We start from the raw sequence: 18023 nt of genomic DNA, 5'->3' as shown, positions 1-18023 counted from the left end.
TGGGTGGGTGGATGGATGTATGGTAGATGGGTGGATGGATGGGTGGGTAGGTGGTGGATGGGTGGATGAGCAAACGAATGAATTTGTGTAGGAGGGAAAGGTGATTCCTGTCTCAGGCTCCTGGAGAGCCCTGCTCTGTGCGGAAGAGGTTTCCCTGACCTATTCCCTCAGGCGCCACGGTTGGACTGTTCCTCACCTCCATCCCTGTGTTAAGTAGGCCCCCACTGCTCTTTCTTCCCTTGTCAGGTGGCTTAGTGATCCACCCTGAAGGTTTATTTTTTTTAGATTTTTATTTATTTATTTGACAGAGACACAGCGAGAGAGGGAACACAAGCGGGGGAGTGGGAGAGGGAGAAGCAGGCTTCCTGCTGAGCAGGGAGCCCGATGCGAGGCTCGATCCCAGGATCCTGGGATCGTGACCTGAGCCGAATACAACGCTTAACCCACTGAGCCACCCAGGCGCCCCACACCCTGAAGGTTTCTTAAGATGTTTTTTTTTTTTTTTTAAGGTTTTATTTATTCATTTTGGGGCGCCTGAGTGGCTCAGTTGTTAATCGTCTGCCTTAGGGTCCAGTCATGATCCTGGGGTCCTGGGATCGAGCCCCGCATTGGGCTCCCTGCTCGGTGGGAAGCCTGCTTCTCCCTCTCCCACTCCCCCTGCTTATGTTCCTTCTTTTGCTGTGTCTCTCTCTGTCAAATAAATAAAGTCTTTAAAAAAAATTTTTTTATTTATTCATTTTAGGGAGAGAGTGAGCACAAACGGGGAGGGGCCGAGGGAGAGGGAGAAGCAGACTCACGGCTGAGCAGGGAGCCTGACATGGGGCTCAATCCCAGGACCCTGGGATCATGACCTGAGCCAAAGGCAGACATTTAACTGCCTGAGCCACTCAGGCACCCCTTACCTCGATCTTTAAAAACAAAAACTAGGGGGTGCCTGGGTGGCTCAGTCGTTAAGCGTCTGCCTTTGGCTCCTGCTTCTCCCTCTCCCACTCCCCCTGCTTGTGTTCCTTCTCTCACTGTGTCTCTGTCTGTCAAATAAATAAATAAAATCTTAAAAAAAATTAAAAACAACAACAAAAACTAACTGAAAAGTATTTAAAAACCCATCTTGGGGCACCCAGGACAGTGTCCCACAGCTTTAGTCGGTTCTGGTGCTCTCTGCCTGGAGGTGGCTCAGGGCTTGGTCCCACTTGAGCCGCCAGCCACGAGCCCGGTTGTTAGAGGCTCCCATGAGCCCCCTTGGCCTGGAGAGCCTGCCGGAGCGGCTCACAGAACTCAGAACAGTGTGCTTACTGGTACCAGTTAGTTATGAAGGCCATAGATACGGACCAGCGGCTAGATGAGGAGGCACGTAGGGCGAGGTCTGGGAGGGCTCCAAGCGCAGGAGCTCCTGTCCTTGTGGACTTGGAGGTATGCACTCTTCTCCACACGTGGAGGCATTCAGAATCCAGCCTGGAAACTTCGAGCCCTTTCGTTGAGGGATTTCACAGAGCTTCCGTTGTGGAGGCCCGAGTGATTAAATTGTTGGTGATGAACTCAATCTCCAGCCCCTCTTCTTGCCCCAGCAGATCCATCCTGCTAACCCCATGGCTGCTTCACCCAGCCCCAGCCCCAGCCTGCGGTCATCTAGGGCCCTTCCAACCAAAAGTAGCTGCATTCGGGTAGACTCCGGTGTGGCTGAAAGGGGCTTGTGATAGATGGCAAAGGGCTCTTCTCATCTTATCACCTTGCAGCCACTTCACAAACCTAGGCTAGAGACCGAGTATCATAACAGGTACTCCCACCTTCTTAGTTCTTAGTGTTTAGGAGAGTACGAGGCTTATGGGAGCTCTGTGCCCGAGGACGGGTGAGGACCAGAAGTGTATTTCTTATTATACGTCACAGTACCTCGTGCCCAGAGCCCCATGGAGTGGTGGGGTGGCCCCCTAGCACAGCTGCTCAGGATGCACACAATATCCTTGTGTCATCTCTGGTGACATGCACCCTGCCCGGCTGGCATGGTGTTGGCCAGGACACCCTCCTGGGAAGTCACCAGCTTTTCCTCTGTATTCACTAAACGTTTGGGGCAGATGCTTCCAGCTTCCTTAGAGACACTTGCCTCCTCTTTAGTGCCAATCAGTGGCTGAGCATGACATTTTGGTGCTTCCTGGTGGGAGGCTGGGGGCAGGTTGGGGGCAGGTTCTGGGGGAATGTGGTTGCGCGGGGGAGGCCAGGGCCCAGCATCCACTTTCCTCTGTGTCCAGCCCCCGAGGTGACAGGGACCAAGTGCCGGGGACGCTGAGCCCTTTGTCCTCCTTCCAGTTTGAGCGGCGCCTCCCCGTTCCTGGGTGAGACCAAGCAGGAGACCCTGACCAACATCTCGGCCGTGAACTATGACTTTGACGAGGAATACTTCAGCAACACCAGCGAGCTGGCCAAGGACTTCATCCGCCGGCTGCTTGTCAAAGACCCCAAGTAGGAACACCGGGCTGGGCAGGGGGCTGGCAGGGAAGGCCTTCTGGCTCCCCGAGAGCGTGTCCCTCCATGCTGTCCCCTCCGCGTAACTGGGAGTTGGGGTCAGCGGTGGATGCTCAAGTTGGCTTCTACTGTGTCTTGAAGAGCTGTTAATGCCTTGCTGATGTTTAAGATAGTTTTCCTGTGAAATTCCAAATTCCTCAGGTACTTTTCCCAGGAAAATCTAAAACTTCTGGCATCACGGAGCCCTCATTCACAGAGAGGGGCTCCCGTTGCTGACAGTCCTCCCCTGGCGCGAGCCGCTCAATTCCTTCCACCTCTCTGGTCCCTCCTGTGGGCGCCGGAGTTGGCGAGACCCAGCGTTCGGTCTCGCCCCAGTTCACAAAACCCCTCAGAAAGCATGGAAGACCCCGGGGCCTGCGCCCCCACTGGCCCCTTCATGGGCTCCTTGCTGGCTGAGCGGAGCATACGCTCTGGAGATCACAAGTAGTTTCAAGAGCATTTAAGGGACTTGCCCCCAGGCTGGAGAGGAGTCCCTGGGGGTCTGTGTGTAGGAGTCGTCAGGGGTGGGGACGGAGGGCAGAGGTGCGGGGGAGAGCCTGGAAAATCCCTTCCCTGTTTGCTCGTCTCTCCGCCAGCCTCATGGGAGGATAGGGCACATGGCATGCATGGCACTAACCAGGGTGGGGGGCTCTTCCAGGAGAAGAATGACCATCGCCCAGAGCCTGGAGCACTCCTGGATCAAGGTGAGGTGGGTGGGGCAGCTCCCACTCAAGGACGGCAAGGGTGACACGGCCTCTGTCCGGGGAGGGCCCCCGGGGGAGTGGGCCTGGGTGGCAGAGGGCATGGGGTATGCCCCGAGGCGGTGGTGGTCTCCCTGTGGTGCCCGGCTGGCTCTTCAGCCGCTCTGCACGCAGCAGGGCTCCCTCCCACAGAAACTTCCAGAATGGGTGGCGTCCCGGCCAGGAGCAGCAACCTTCTGTAAAGGGCCAGAGTCTGTGTTTTCTTCGCCGCCGTCTCTGGCGTGACTGCTGAGCTCTGCCCTCCTGGCAGGAGAGCGCCAGGGCCGCGTGCTGGTAGCACAGTATCTGGGAAAGCCGGCCGAGCGCCGCGTGTGGCCCTCGGTGGCCGCTGCCCGCCCCCTGCCCGCCCCCCGCTGAGCTCACGGGCCTGTGTCTGCAGGCGATCCGGCGGCGGAACGTGCGGCGTGAGGACAGCAGCCGGAAGCCCGAGCGGCGGCGCTTGAAGACGGCGCGTCTCAAGGAGTACACCATCAAGTCCCACTCGAGCATGCCCCCCAACAACACCTATGTCAACTTCGAGCGCTTCTCCAAGGTGCTGGAGGAGGTGGCGGCGGCGGAGGAGGGCCTGCGGGGCCTGGAGCACAGCCGGCGCCTGTTCCACGAGGACATCGAGGCGCTGACGGCCATCTACGAGGAGAAGGAGGCCTGGTACAGGGAGGAGAACGAGAGCATCGGCCAGGACCTGCGGCGGCTGCGGCAGGAGCTGCACAAGACCGAGGCGCTGCAGCGACAGGCCCAGGAAGAGGCCAAGGGTGCCCTGCTGGGGGCCAGTGGGCTCAAGCGCCGCTTCAGCCGCCTCGAGAACCGCTACGAGGCCCTGGCGAAGCAGGTGGCCTCCGAGATGCGCTTCGTGCAGGATCTGGTGCGCGCCATGGAGCAGGAGAAGCTGCAGGGCGTGGAGTGCGGCCTCCGCTAGGGCTGCGGGGCGGGGGGGGGAGCGGGGCGTGGGGCGGAGGGCGCCTGCAGTGTGGGCCTCTGTCACCCCGGGCCAGCCCTCGGGGGTTCCTGAGCTGGGGGGCCGAGGTGGGAGGGGTGCTGGGCTGGGACGCGCTCCATGGGGCTGGGAATTTGAGGCCACTTAGCTCCTCTGTCCCGCGGCCCTGGCAACTCGGGGGCTTCTGGGGCAGCGTCACCCAGGGGACTCTGGGCTCTGCAAGCGGTTGGCTGGCGGGGGGCGGCCTCTGTGTGCAGGGCCTGTGTCAGGGGCTTTGCCCAGGGCCCGGGGCTTGGAATCAGAGGGGCCTCACCTGCCTCTGCTGGACACCAGACAGGAGGCAGCTCCCCCGGGGTCCGCGGTGGAGGCGGTTTCTGACCCGGCTCTCTCCTTCCCCCATGCTCACTGCACCCCCAGCCCTGAGCTGGCACCAGGGCCAGTGGAGGGGATGGCCCAGCCCTCGAGGTGTCGGTGTGGAGGCGCTGCGGAGGGTGTGTGTGGCCGGGCACCGCACCCTGCTGCAGGAGCCCAGGGCGTCCCAGGCGCGGGGTGAGGCTCCTCTCTGAAGCTCCCACGGCCCGGTGCACGCCCATGACGTGCCCAGCCCCCATTGCGCCCCAGCCGCACTCTCCAGTCCAGTGCTGCCTTTTGGACTGTCAGGGCTCGCGGTAGCCCCGTTGGAGTCGTGGCCCCGGGAACGCTCTGCGAAGGCTCAGGGTCCTCTGAGTGCCCGTCCAGCCCCTGCGGCTCTGTGGGAGGAGAAAGCCCCCTTGCCCTGGACCGGACGGGTGGAGGGGTTGCCGCGGGCAGTGCTATCGTCCGCCACTAGGTGCCGCCCTTGAGCAGGGTCGAGGGCCAGAGGAAGGGCCTAAGGTCTGGGCTTCACCAAAACGTGGGTCCCCGGTGGGTGGTGCCCTGCGCTGGTTCTCGGCTGTAGGTCGGGTTAAGAGAGTGACACCTGTGCAGGCCGTGGCCCGAGAGTTCCCAGGACAGACGCGGTCCTGGGCCGAGTGCAGGGAGGAACCAGGCGGGGGCACTGGCCAGGACCTCAGGATTGGCTGTGGGGTCTGGCCGGGCTGTGCTCCTGTGTGCCTAGGCCTGGCCCCAGGGCTGGGTGAGCCACTGTGTACCCCTCCGCGAGCCCTGTTGTACCCACGTGCATGTGTCTGCTGCAAGCCTAAAGGAAATAAAGCCCCACTTCCCTGACACACGGCTCCTTGTGCGCTCCGGCCCGAGCAGCCACGGCCGTGCCTCGCAGGCTCACGGGTCTGTGCATCTCCCCTGCTGCCCCGGTGCTCTTTGGGAGGAAGAGGGCATCATGGGGGGCCGTGCAGGCCGCCCTGATCTCGGGGTTCAGCTGGTCTCACTTCCTTGTCGTGAACCGGAAGCTTCCAGGCAAGCAGGGTGAAGTCAGAGGGGTTTCCTGCCCTCTTTGGGCCCCAGCACAGAGCCCACCCCGTCCGCTCGGAAGGGATGTGAGTGGCGTGCTTGGCTCCGCTGCTATGCTCACTGCAGCCTCTGGGTCTGGACTGTGGTGCCAGGAAGGAGCCCCCGCCATCTTCTTACTGCCTCGTCCCAAACACCCCGCGCCACGTTTCTTGTCTTTTCTTTTTAATTTAAAAAAATTTGGATCTGACTTACCGTAACATTTATTTCTTTTCATCTTTTTCTGATTCACAACGTGAGGTTTTAGCATTTCAGTAAATTTCAGCTCTTTGACTGCTCAGACCTCAGGTCTTCTCCGTTTGTCCCTGCCGGACCTTTGCAGCTGCCTGTCCAGCCCAGGACCTGGTGTGGCCTGCACATGGCATCTGGCCGTCAGGTCCTTTAGGATGATGACTGAGCAGCCAGTCCCCCGTATCACACTGCAGAGAGCAGCAGGCCGGCTGGGAGAGGGGTCCCCAGATGTGTGTAGTGTGTGTGAGGTCAGTAGGCCTCCAGAGCCCCGGGTGGGGGCCAGGGATGGGCAGACGGCTCCGGTCCAGCCAGTGCTGAGCAGGTCTCACATGTTCTGGGGTCTGTGCCAGGCACCGTGCGGCGGCGGCGGGAGGTTGAGACGTCTGTCCTGATACGGGGGAGGAGGGAGGACTCGTCCATCCAGCTGCTCTAAGATTGGGTAGAAACTGAAATTCACTTTGGACTTAAACCTACACTTTCAGTATCTAGAGTCCCCTGTGCTGCTGGCCTGGATTGCCGGCATCTACTGGGTAATGGCAGGCGTCCTTGCTTTGGAAACAACTTGGCCCCACCCCTCCTCCCTGGGTTATCTTGGTGGCTCCACTCAGCCCAGCCCCAGGTTCCTCATTCCACCATTTGAGGGCACGGGGAGCCACTTTGGGGTCACACGGTACCGAGCGAGGGCATCTGGCTCATGCCAGCGCTTAGCAGAGAGTGCTGTCCTTTTGCAGAGCCTGTGGGGCTGATAGTTACTAATCCTGACTTCGGCCCACAGACTCTGAGATGGCCCCCGTGGATCTTTGCCCCTTGCTGTCGCCCCTCGAGAGTGGGCTGGCCCAGTGGTGGGTTCTACCCAACAGGATACAGCAGAGGTGATGGAGGTCACTTCTCGCATTAGGCTACGTAAGACTGTGGCTTCTGTCTTGCTGGCAGACTCTTGGCTCGCTGGCGCTGATGAAGGGAGCTTGTTGGGAGGCCCAGATGGCCAGGAGCGGCCAGCAAGGAGGAAAGCCCACCACCCGCATGAGTGGTCCCAGAAGCAGACCACTCTTCCCCAGTGGAGCCGTTGGATAAAACTCAGCCATCGGATAAAACTCAGCCTTGGCTGGCACCTGGATCGCAGCCTCCCGAGACATGCTGAGCAGAGGACCCAGGTACGCCAGGCCCGGACTCCTGACCCATGGAGACTGGGGAGAACGTGTGTTGTTTAAGCCTCTGTCTGTGGTCCTGTGTTACACGGCAGCAGCTGACTGATACACTGAGGAAAGTGAGCTACAACCCCCGTGGGTTTACTGAACAATTCACCTTCTGCTCCCATCCTTTGAGGCCACACTGTCTGCTTGCTAAGCCTTCGTTTCCTCTTCTTTAAGGGGCTGTGACTGGGACGTGTGGTAGTGCTGGGCCGCCATCTTCCTTCCACTCTGCGGAGAGTGGACCACTGAGCAAGTGTGCAGAGCGGGCTCCCTGCCGTCTGGTTTGGCCTTGTGCAGAGCGGGGGCGGCGGCATGCCTGTTTCTTGGGGTGGGTTGGAGGGATGGGCCAGGGAGCCATGGATTGCATTCCTCCAGCGGGCAGGAATCAGGCCAGACCTGCCCATGGGTTGGCTCAGATTTTGGCTGCAGTGTGTGAAGCTCGTTGGAGGGGAGGGTTTAAAGCTTGTGTCCGTCTCAAAGCAAAGCTCTCTAATTGCAGAGCGACCTCTGGCAAGTTACCCCTTCCTGCAAAAGGCGCCCAACCACAAAATGGTGGTGGCGACTCCTTCCCCACCGCCAACGCCGTGAGGATCTGGGAGGGAGCTCAGGGTGGGCTCTGCAATCGTGAAGTGTGGGGTTAGAGTAGGCGTCGAAGCTGATGGAAGCTGAGTCGGAGCTGGGCGAGGCCACCGCTGCGGGCGTCCCCAGGGCACGGGTTGGGTTTTCCCAGCGTGCATCCCCCGACAGGAGCTGCAGGGAGGGCACAGGGTGGGCACGGGCATCACAGTCGTGACTAGGGCCATGCTGCCCGGCTCCAGAATCGCAGCTCTCACTCGGTGCTCCGCAGCGGCAGCGTGCAGGTCGTTTCACGTCTCCGTGGCTCAGTGTACCCCTCTGTGAAACGGGCAGAACAGAACCAACAGCAGGGGTTGATTTTGAAGATGAAATGGATCAAGATACGTAAAGTGCTTAAAACAGTGCTGGTCACAGTAGCCAAAAGGTGGACACAACAAAGTGTCCACCGACAGATGAATGGATAAAGAAGAGTGGTCCATCCACACCCTGGAATAGTGTTCAGTTAGAAAGGAACTCTGACCCCTGCCACGACAGGGACGGACCCCGAGCCCATGAGACTCAGGGAACCAGACACAGGGCCACACGGGGTGTGAGTCCACGTGGGTGATGCATCCAGAACAGGCTCATCCACGGAGAATTGAAAGCAAGGAGTAGAGAAGCAACGTGATTCACAGCGGCCAAATGGTGCAAGCAACCGGGTGTCCATCGATGGATGAATCAATAAACACGGTGCGGTCAGTCCCCACGAGGGAACACTCTCCAGCCTTAGAAAGGAAGGGACCCTGACACCTGCCACGACGTGGAAGGACCCCCACGACACTGGGCTCAGTGAGAGGAGCCAGATCCAGAAGGACACATCCCGCAGGACCCCACTCCCAGGAGGTCCCCAGAGGAGTCCCGTCCACAGAGAGAGAGAGGAGAGGGTGCGAGCCAGGGCTGGGGCAGGGGGTGGGGAGTCCGTGCTTCGTGGGGACAGAGTCTCAGTTTAGGGAGATGGAAAGTCCTGGAGACGGAGGGTGGGCGTGGCCGCAGGACAGTGTGAGTGTGCTTCATGCCGCTAGCAATGGTTAAGCTTGTTAACCCCTGCCCTGTGCCTCGCCCTGCACCCCTCTTCCACCTGGCTGTTCCTGAGTTAGATCCTTTATAATAAACGGGTAATCTAGGAAGGAAACTGTTTCCCTGTGAGCTGTTCTAACAAATTATTGAACCCGAGGAGGGGTGCTGGGAGCCCCAGTTTGAAAACCGGTCAGCCAGAAGTGCAGGAGGCTTGGACTTGGGATGGGGGACAGGTGTGTGGGGCGGAGCTCTGAGCCTGTGGGGTCAGCCCTGACCCCAGGCAGTATCAGACCTGCTTAATGAGAGGGGCCCCACACATGGTGTCAGGAGCGTTGTGGGAGGAGAGAATAGAATGTTCTGTTAGATCCTGGTCAGCCGCGGAGGGACCCCGGGTGCAGTTGGCAGAAGGATAACGGGAGGCGGGGGGGATACACACAGGGTGGCTCCTGGGGGTTGAAGTGTGTTCCCCAGAAAGAGCAGCAGCTCCTAAACCCTGGAACCTGGGGAAGGACGCTTATTTGAAAACAGGGTCTTCACAGATGTCATGAGCGAAGATGAGGTTGGACTGCGGATCCAGTGACAGGTGTCCTAAGGAGGCCACGTGAAGACGATCTCTAGAGGACGGGGCAGAGATCGGAGCCGTGCATGCTTCTGCAGCCAGGGGGTGCCAAGGACTGCCAGCCACAGCAGGAGCTGGGAGGGCAGGAAGGAGGCTCCCCTGGAGCCCGGCCGGCCGTGGCCCTGCCCCTGCGCCACCTGGATTCCAGACTTCTGACCCCCGGAACTGCGGGGGGCCTGGGGGGCACGTCTCTGTTGTGTAAGTGCCCCGTCTGAGGCCACCCCCAGAAACTAGCCGGGGCTGAGGTTGAAGTGGTGACAGGTGTCCGCTGCTGGGCACAGGGCGGGGCGTGCACCGAGCACTTCACAACTGGCCCTGGTGGTGGTTTCTCCAGTCGGTTTGTACCTGGCCACTTGCAGGCCTCGGCTCCCTCAGCCGGGAGCCGTCAGTGCTGTGATTTCCAGGCTGAGGAAACGTCCCCCGCTGTCCCTCGACCGAGCCCCCGCCTTGCTGCCCCAGCAGAACCGGGCCCAGCGGCTTCCCACCTGCAGGATGAGGCGCGGCAGGGAGCCCTGCCAGAAAGTTCCCCGCGTGGGCAAAGAGTGCTTGTCCAGGCTAGCGGCCAAGAGAGACGAGGGTCGAGAGGGGCTGGGACCCAGGGTGAGGCAGAGGCGGGGGTCCCGGGGCCCACGCGGGGCCGATGGCTTCAGGGACACCCGTGGTCAGGGGCCTGCACGGGGGAGAGCCCGCGACGGCCGCCGCCTCGTGCAGCGATGTCCGCAGCTCCCTGCCCTGTGGGCGATCGTGCTGCTTCTGTTGGGCAGTTTTGTCCTGGGGGGGGTCCCCCCTTTGCAAGACAGTGGGCATGACACGCCCTCAGGAGCAAGGCCAGTTGTGCCTCCCCACTGGGGTGTCCGGAAAGCCCCCCTCCCCTGCTGAGCCTCGCTTTCCAGCTGCCCACTGCTCAAAATGCTGAAGATGAGCAAGCGTCTGTGGGTGGCCACGCAGAGAGCCCCGGGGGGCTTCAGCCGGGCCACGTGTCGTGGACGGTGGAGCTCCAGTGGGCACGCACCGGCCTGGCCCGGGGAGCCCAGGCCGGGCGGGGACAGAAGTGCGGGCTATGGCTGGCTGCTGACCTGTGGGCCATTGCGTCAGTGGCTTGTGTTTTAATGAACTCCTTGTCGCCCCATTAGAGAAGGCGGGCGTCCCACCGTGGGGTAAGGGGGGTGGCCGCGCTGACAGCATCTGATAGTGGGCAGATGAGGTCCAGTAGCCATTTATTGGTCACCTGGACTCACAGCCTGGGGGAGCAGGACACCACAGGCCCCTCGGGCCACGCAGGGGACGCACGTGGGGACAGAGTGACCCCAGGGGCTGCGGGAGGCGGGCTTTGCTGCGATGCGGCCAGGGGCCCTGGTTCCCGGGGAGGATGAGCTTGGCTCGGCGGAATGATTCGGAGGCTGCGGGGGCAGAAGCAGGAGCTGTGACCGGCCCCTCGGGGAGGGGGCTTTGGGCCGGGGGCCTTGTCTGCGGCAGGTGTGGTGGGCGGCACGTGGGGCCGGCGGGTTTTGCTGGCACACGTGGTGGAACCCTAGCGCTACGCCCAGTTCGAGCACAGCCCGTCGGGCTCCGGCCTATGGCGGACACACCTCCTCTCCCCGCTGCCAAGTCTGCCCTCCCTCAGTGACAACGGGCCCATCTGTCTCCCGGGCTGGCAGAGAAGGGTGGAGGAGAGGGGTGTTGGGGGCAGCACAGTGGGTGCTCCCTAAGCATGAGTCTTGTTAGGTCCGGGGGGGAGGCCCGCTGGGTCCGGGGAGCGCTGCCCCCCTTGTAGGTCAGCGGCCGAACGCGCGCCTTGTGCCCTGGCCCGGGGGTTGCGAGCAGGTGCCGCGAGAAGGGCTGGGCCGGCCAAGCCCACGGCTGCCACGCTCCCGACCACACTCGGTGCTGCTCTGAATAACCGGGCAGCCCCTGTAGAGCGGGCCCCACTCAGCGACCTGAAAAGTGAGCCACAGGGCAGTGGTCAAGGGACCCCGCCCAAGGGACATCGGAGACACAGCCTCCGTGGCACTCAGCTGTCCCGGGCAGTTTGGGGGCCTGTCCCCATGGGGCAGAGGGCAGCGAGGAGGAGGAAGAGGAAAGGTAGGGCGGCCTTTCTCCCCTATTCCCCTTGTCCTAGATAGGACAGAGCCAGGGACCCTCCTGCCACGGGCCGGGCAGCCCCAGAATGCAGGTGTCTTGTGGTGAGCTGGCTATGGTGGTTCCCCTCGGAGAGTGAATGGGGAGTGGACTGGAATTGAGGTCAGGACTTCCTCCCTATCCCACCTGCCCACCACCCCTGCCCCCAGGCCCCCTGGTGTCCCCCTGCTCGCCCCCCCGGGGTTTGTATTGTGGACTTACCCTCCTGGCCTGAGTCGGCTGCTTCACCCCTGCCGCCCCTCCCCTCCCTGGGACTCAGCTGTCCCTGACAGTTTTGAGGGCCAGAGGGGCTTAAAGGGGACAGGGAGATGATGAGGCCATTTCTTGGGCACCCTGGCAGATCTGGGGAGACCTGGGAGGTGGTGGAGGTCATGTGGTCGTCGGTCCCCATTGGCTCGCTCCTCCCACAGGCACCAGCAACCCCCCAGTCAGCCCCAAGGACGCCCCCACTGGGGCCTGAGCTGGAAGGTTGGGGTGCCGGGGTGGAGGCAGCTTTGGGTGGCCGCTCTGGCCCTGCTGGGACGGTGGCAGAGTGGGGGTACCAGCAGAGGCCCTGCTGATTAAGAGGGCTGGCTAAGTGCTCCCTGATGTGAGTGGCACCTTGGGGTGCGGGGGGTGTACTAAGATAGAACAGAGGGGGCCGGGAGCTGCAGCCTGGGGGGGGGCAGGAGAAGGAACAGCTTTAGGAGGGCCCTCCAGGGGCTCCATGGGGATCCTGGGAAGCCAGGGGAGCCGGGGGGGCTCCTCCCGGGGAAGGGGACACCTGGAGGTGACGGGGTTCTGCCACTGGCCCCAGCCACAAGACATTGGACCTTGCCCGGTTTCCCTGGCACTCCAACCTGGCCTGGAACCCTGTCTCCATGTTTTGTGTGTGACCACAGGCAAGAACTCTGCAGCCCCGGCCTCAGTTTCCCCATCCGCAAGAGAGGGATGGATACACTGTACTTGTTGGATGGAGTGGTGGAGAGAAGGGTGCACCCTCCTGAATGCTGGGCGGGCGTCTAGCAGTAGTACTGTCCCCACGCTCACGGGGTGGCCTGAGGGTACTGGTGGCCCCAGTAGGTACTGTCCCCACGCTCACGGGGTGGCCTGAGGGTGGCCAGGCCCAGGGCTCCTCCTCATGGTGCCTGGCAACATGAGACCCCTGAGCTCACAGGTGAGGGCAGTGAGGCATGGAAGGGCACGTCACCTACCCGGGGACATCTCGCCAGCAGGTGGCCGAGGCAGCTGGATTCCAAGCCGCCTGCTCCCGCTCAGGGCTGCCCAGGCTTGGGGCGTCCTGTCCTGGGCCCCGGGAGGGAGACTCCCGGGCACCGACCAAGGGCGGCACCTGAGGGGTGCCTGGTGGACACGGGAGGGGAGCGTCGGGTTTGTCTGGGCATCGGGGAGGGCAGGTGCTGCAGGAGAGGGCCGGGCTCGCCGGATGGACGTCCGCACCATGCCCAGAGCCACCCACCCGGGCAGTGATGGTTTCGGAGGGAAGAGAAGACTCTTCCCAGGGTCTGGGTGGGAAGGCAGACGGCCGGGGTGGGGGTGAGTGGCCTGGCCCTGCTCTCTCTGCTGGAAAGGGCCGTAGGGTCGACGTCTGACAGACTTGAGTTCAAATCTCAGTTCTGCTGAGCGATTTGGGCGGTGTGATTTCCCTCTCTGAGCCCTAGAGAGATGGGTCACAAGATAATCTGATCTCTCGAGGTGGTGGCCCTCATCAGGGTGACCGAGTTTGCCAGGACAGGGAACTTTCAGCCCTGAAACCGGGAAAGTTCTGGGCAAATTGGGATGAGGAGGTCACCTTATTGCTAATGTTCTCATTCTTTTTAACTGTGATCAGATACACACACACAAGATGTACCACCTCAACCGTCTCTAAGCGCACAGCTCAGCGGCGTGAAGCACACTCACCCCGTCCTGTAACCACCCCCACCCTCCGTCTCCAGAACGTTCCATCTCCCCACACGGGGACTCTGTCCCCACGAAGCACGGACTCCCCTCCCCCACCCCCTGCCCCAGCCCCGGCTCGCACCCTCTTTTCTCTGTCTGTGTGGACGGGACCCCTCTGGGGACCTCCTGGGAGTGGGGTCCTGCGGGATGTGTCCCTCTGGGTCTGGCTCCTCTCACTGAGCCCAGTGTCCTCGGGGTCCCTCCGAGTCGTGGCAGGTGTCAGGGTCCCTTCCTTCCTGAGGCTGGAGCGTGTTCCCCCGCGTGGATGAACCGCACTGTGTGTACCTTCCCCCAGCTCATAGTTTATGGTACAAACTGAGTCTCACGTGACGAGCTGATGCTAGCTTCTCCAGGCCCGGGAACTTAACACATGGAGGAGTTTAAAATCTGTTTCTGTTGCTTTCCCAGCTGGTGTGTTTTCAGACCCTAACTGGAGGCCCAAGACCATCAACTCGACGCCTCCGTACGTGGCCAGTGCACGATTTGTTCCACCTGTGAGAGTGTAAGACTTGAAATCGTTTTCAATCCAGTGAGATGGAATTGGGCGCCAGTTCCTGGACCTGCCATGGTCCCAGTCTTGCCAAAGGCACCAACGCTGTTGTCCGCGTCCTCCCGCGTACGCGGCGACCCTCAGTCTGTGCTCACCCTCCATCCACCAATGGACATGGGGCGTCGCTTCCACCTTCTGGGGACTGAACCGTGCTGCCGTGCGCCCGGGTGGACACATATCTGTTTGAGCCCCGGCTTCCTGTTCTTCGGGGTGTGGACCCAGACGTGGGGTTGTCAGATCACACAGGAATTGTGTGTGCACCTTTCTGCAAACCGCCAGACTGGGGCCCACAGCCCTGCCCCATCTCCACCCCCTCACTGTGCCCGAGGGCCTCGATGGCTCCCCATCCCGCCCATCCCGGCCCACACGTGTTACCCTCGGAGGGCTTTCTGAGTTGAGGATCTTATTGCCACTGCTCTGCCGTGACCCCGGTGTCTGGGTGGCCAGGCAGGGCTCTGGCAATGCTGGAACCCCCTGTCCCCGTGCCCCAGCTCCTCCCTGCGACCCTTCACGCACCACTCGGGTTGCAGATGGTTTCTGCCGAGGGGCACAAACGGGCTGCCTTGGGCTTTGCAGCCCCGAGGAGCTCTGTCCCCGCTCCCGGCCGCCGCAGCTGGAGGGCGGCCCCGGGGACGCACACCTGACCGGGCGTGGCTGCTCTCCTTGCGGACACGGACCTTCCAATTCCGCAGAGCTGTCACCCCTCGTGTGCTTCCCACGCCCTGCGCCCCCGGCAAAGGTCTGGTGAGTGAACGGTTTTGTGCCCAACGCGTCAGCAGGACAGCGACGTGCTGCCGGCCAGTGTGTGGGCATCGGGGCATTTTTATCAGCCACAGCTGCTGACAAAGCCCTTGGGTGAGATGAAATCACACTGACGGTTTTTTTAAATCAGAACAGCTTTATTGGGCTAGAATTAACATACCGTACAACGCACCCGTTTAATGGGGAAGACTTCTTTTTTCTTTTTTTATATATTCACAGGGTGGCGCCACCGTCAGCGGCTGTCCATCTTACTGCTCCCGAAGAAGGAGGCCCGGCCCCAGCCCCCGGCGCCCACTAACCCTTCCAGTCCCTGGATTTGCAGGGCTGGCTCCTGCTGAGGGTCTGCGCGGCGTGCGGATGGCTGTCTCCTCCCCGTGTCCTCACGGGGTCCTCCCTGTGTGTGTGCTCCTGTCCTGAGCACCTCCTCTGTAAGGACACACGTCGGGTTAGGGCCCACCCACCCTTGTGACCTCATTTATTTTTTCAGGATTTTATTTTTAAGTCATCTCTACTTCCCACGTGGGTATTGAACTCACGACCCCGAGATCCAGTTGCACGCTCCTCCGACTGAGCCAGCCGGGCGCCCCCTCCAAGCACAGTCACATTCTGAGCTCCTGGGATGTTGGGGCTTCAACATATGAATTTGGGGGGGACACGATTGAGTTCATAAGAGTGTCTTTTGAAAGATTTTGATTTTTGTTTGTTTGACGTGAGGACTTAACAGATTCAAATCCCTCAAGTGTACAAGGACGCAGGGTTCTGAGCCGTTAGGCGCACAGCGCGTGGGTGGTGAGTGGGTTTGGGGGCCCAGGCCCTGCTGACCGTGACCCACAGGCCTTCCCACCTCTTGTCTGTGGCCCCGGGGGGCCATGCATACGGTGACCCAGCACCCCCCGATGTGCCTGGTTCTCAGCGATTTCTGGGGATGCAGGACTTGCGGTGCTGAGACTGGGAACTTCCTGGCAAGTTGGGACAGATCCGTCACCCTACGTGGACTGTGTCTTCATGTCAGGGGTGGGGGTGGGAGATGGGGGGCCCACGAAACCAAGTGCACGGGATCCTCCGAGCTCTGCTGCCCCCGCCTGTCCGGCCACTTAGCTCCGCCTCATCTGGGTCTTGCTCTGCTTGGGTCTTGAGGCCCCAGGAGCGAAGAAGGGCAGCGGGGTTTTGCTAAGCTGCATGAGTTCTGGGGGCAGGAAGGCTGTTTAGAAGGGCCAGCGGCCGAGAGGGCCCGCCAGTCGGGAGGCTTCCAGGCCGCAGTGGAGGAAGTGAGCAGTTTCCCAGGGGACTGGGACCCCAAACCCAGGGGAGGGCAGGCAGAGCTCGTGGGACCGACTGGGGCCCGGCCCATTCTGTGGTGAGGGGCAGGGATCCTTGGAGCACCTGGAAAGCATACCCCTCAGACCCCACCGCAGGAAGCCTGGGGAGCAGTGGGGCTGGGGCAGACGGGGAGGAGGCGGCGGGGGTCCCGACACCCACAGTCCCCGCCCTGCCGCCTCCACCCACCGACTGCAAATGCAGCAGGCCCTGACTGCACCTGTGGCCCGTCCCCTGCAAACGCAGGCCTGTGGCTGGCTCTCCTTCCCGGAATCATGCCACCGCCCAGACCTGATCTCCCCTCCCTTTTCTTTTGGTTGAGGTGAAATTCACATAAAATTAGCTGTTTTTAAGTGAACAATTCACTGGCATTTGGTGCATCCCCAGTGTTGGGCCACCACAAGTTCTATCGAGTTCCAGAACATTCTGTCACCCCAAAAAGAAACCCCGTCTCCATCAGCTGTGTCACCCCCCCTTCCCCAGCCGTCGGCATCCACAAGCCCCCTTCCCGTCCGTGGATGAGCCTTTCCATAAGTTCGCTGGCTTTGTCCAAACCTGTCTGGACTGCGGATTTTTCCCGCCCTTCTGGATTGAGAGGGGTGGGCAGCTTGAGGTGCACAGCTGGCCATGGGTATCGCCCTCAGGTCAAGGGGCACCCTGTCCCCCCTACCCCCCTATGCTCCAGGCTCCCACGGGCAAAGAGGATGGTTCTGGGGAGAGCCAGGTTCAAATTCCAGCTTCGCCGAGGCACTGATGATCTCTGAGCCTCAGTCTCCCCGGCTGTGAAATGGCTGCAAATGAGAAATTGTCCCACCAGGGTTTTGGGGAGGGCTCAGGGAGACGTGGTTCCCAGGCCAGGAAAGCTTCCCAGTCACCTTATGACGTAGGCATATTCCAATCACAGAGGAGGTGCAGGGGCTGCGGTGAACGTGGGGCGCGGCCAAGAGCCGGCACACTCAGGCTTGGCTGACTTCCCAGCCCCTGCTCCGGGCCACTCTGCGCTGACTTTGAAAGCTCACAAGAAATTTCCTCCCTGGGGAAACTGAGTCCCCAAAGACCCCCACGCAGCCCCCAGGGTCACATCAGCATGGGTCCGACCGGTGGAGACGGTAACTGCCCAGGGTTCTCGGTGCCTCCGGAACCACAGGCTGGACCCCTGTGGTTAAGAAAACAGGACTGAGTTCTGCTCCCGAGCCCCATCTGGGAGTCATTAAGGAGCGAGTTCTGAGTGTCTTCCAGGACTCGGTGGAAGCGCCCCTCACGGGACCTCCTGCCATTCAGGTACACCAAAACCAGGGACCCTGGGGACACAGCGGGTCCGGGACGCCGTCGGGAAGCAGGCGGTCAGTTCCCAGGGAAATGGGCAGACTGCTGAGTCAGAAGGAAGCTGCTGACCTGCAGAGTCGCACCGCTGGCCCAGGATGGCCTCCAGGGCTAACAGCAAGAGGTGCTGGCAGTGAGACTGGACGAGGGACTTCCAGGTCTCCCAAATGGGGAGGGGCTGGCCCATGTCCCTCAGGGGCTTACCCACTTCCACACCGTTGGTCTCCATCTCCCACTTATGCTCCTGGTACACGTGCCTTAGGTGGCCCTTGGAGAGGCCGAGGGGATCTGGGACAGCGGGGAGGGAGATGGGCATGGATGAATGACACCCACGTCACCCTAGGCTGGGGCCATGGGCAGAAGGAGCTGCCAGAACCCCTTTGGTCTTACCCAAGCCTCCTCCCTGTGGCCTACTTTGCCTAAACCATTGTGTGTCAGCTTGGACATCCCCTCCTCCAGGAAGTCTTTCTGCTTCCTCCATCCCCTCCCTCTACAAAGGTAGGGCCAGGTGCATCTTATTCTCCACCCGGTCCCTGGTACCCAACAAGGCAGGGACCCCCTAAATGGTGGGGAAGGAGCTAGTGAAAGAGGAACGAGGGCAGATCATTGACCCGAGCCCCTAGGTGGGACAAATGGGGAAACTGAGGCCATGAGTGCGAGGGAGCTGTTAGAACTTAAAGAC

General features: G+C 61.3%; 1 protein-coding gene across 2 annotated transcripts in view; it reads left to right on the top strand.

The window, feature by feature from the left end:
- The window catches only part of DAPK3 (death associated protein kinase 3), a 13800-nt gene extending 9627 nt beyond the window's left edge, over positions 1 to 4173 (top strand). For both annotated transcript variants that reach the window (XM_032394815.1, XM_032394816.1), the window contains exons 7-9: positions 2302 to 2454; positions 3155 to 3200; positions 3637 to 4173. In XM_032394815.1, the coding sequence (XP_032250706.1) occupies positions 2302 to 2454; positions 3155 to 3200; positions 3637 to 4173 (736 nt within the window). The remainder of the gene's footprint in view (positions 1 to 2301; positions 2455 to 3154; positions 3201 to 3636) is intronic.
- The last annotated feature ends 13850 nt before the right edge of the window (positions 4174 to 18023 follow it).

The sequence above is a fragment of the Phoca vitulina genome, unplaced genomic scaffold, assembly GCF_004348235.1.
Source record: "Phoca vitulina isolate PV1807 unplaced genomic scaffold, GSC_HSeal_1.0 scaffold81, whole genome shotgun sequence".
Classification (NCBI taxonomy): Eukaryota; Metazoa; Chordata; class Mammalia; order Carnivora; family Phocidae; genus Phoca; species Phoca vitulina.
Note: the sequence above shows the minus strand (reverse complement) of the source record. Positions and strands in the feature narration are given on the sequence as shown.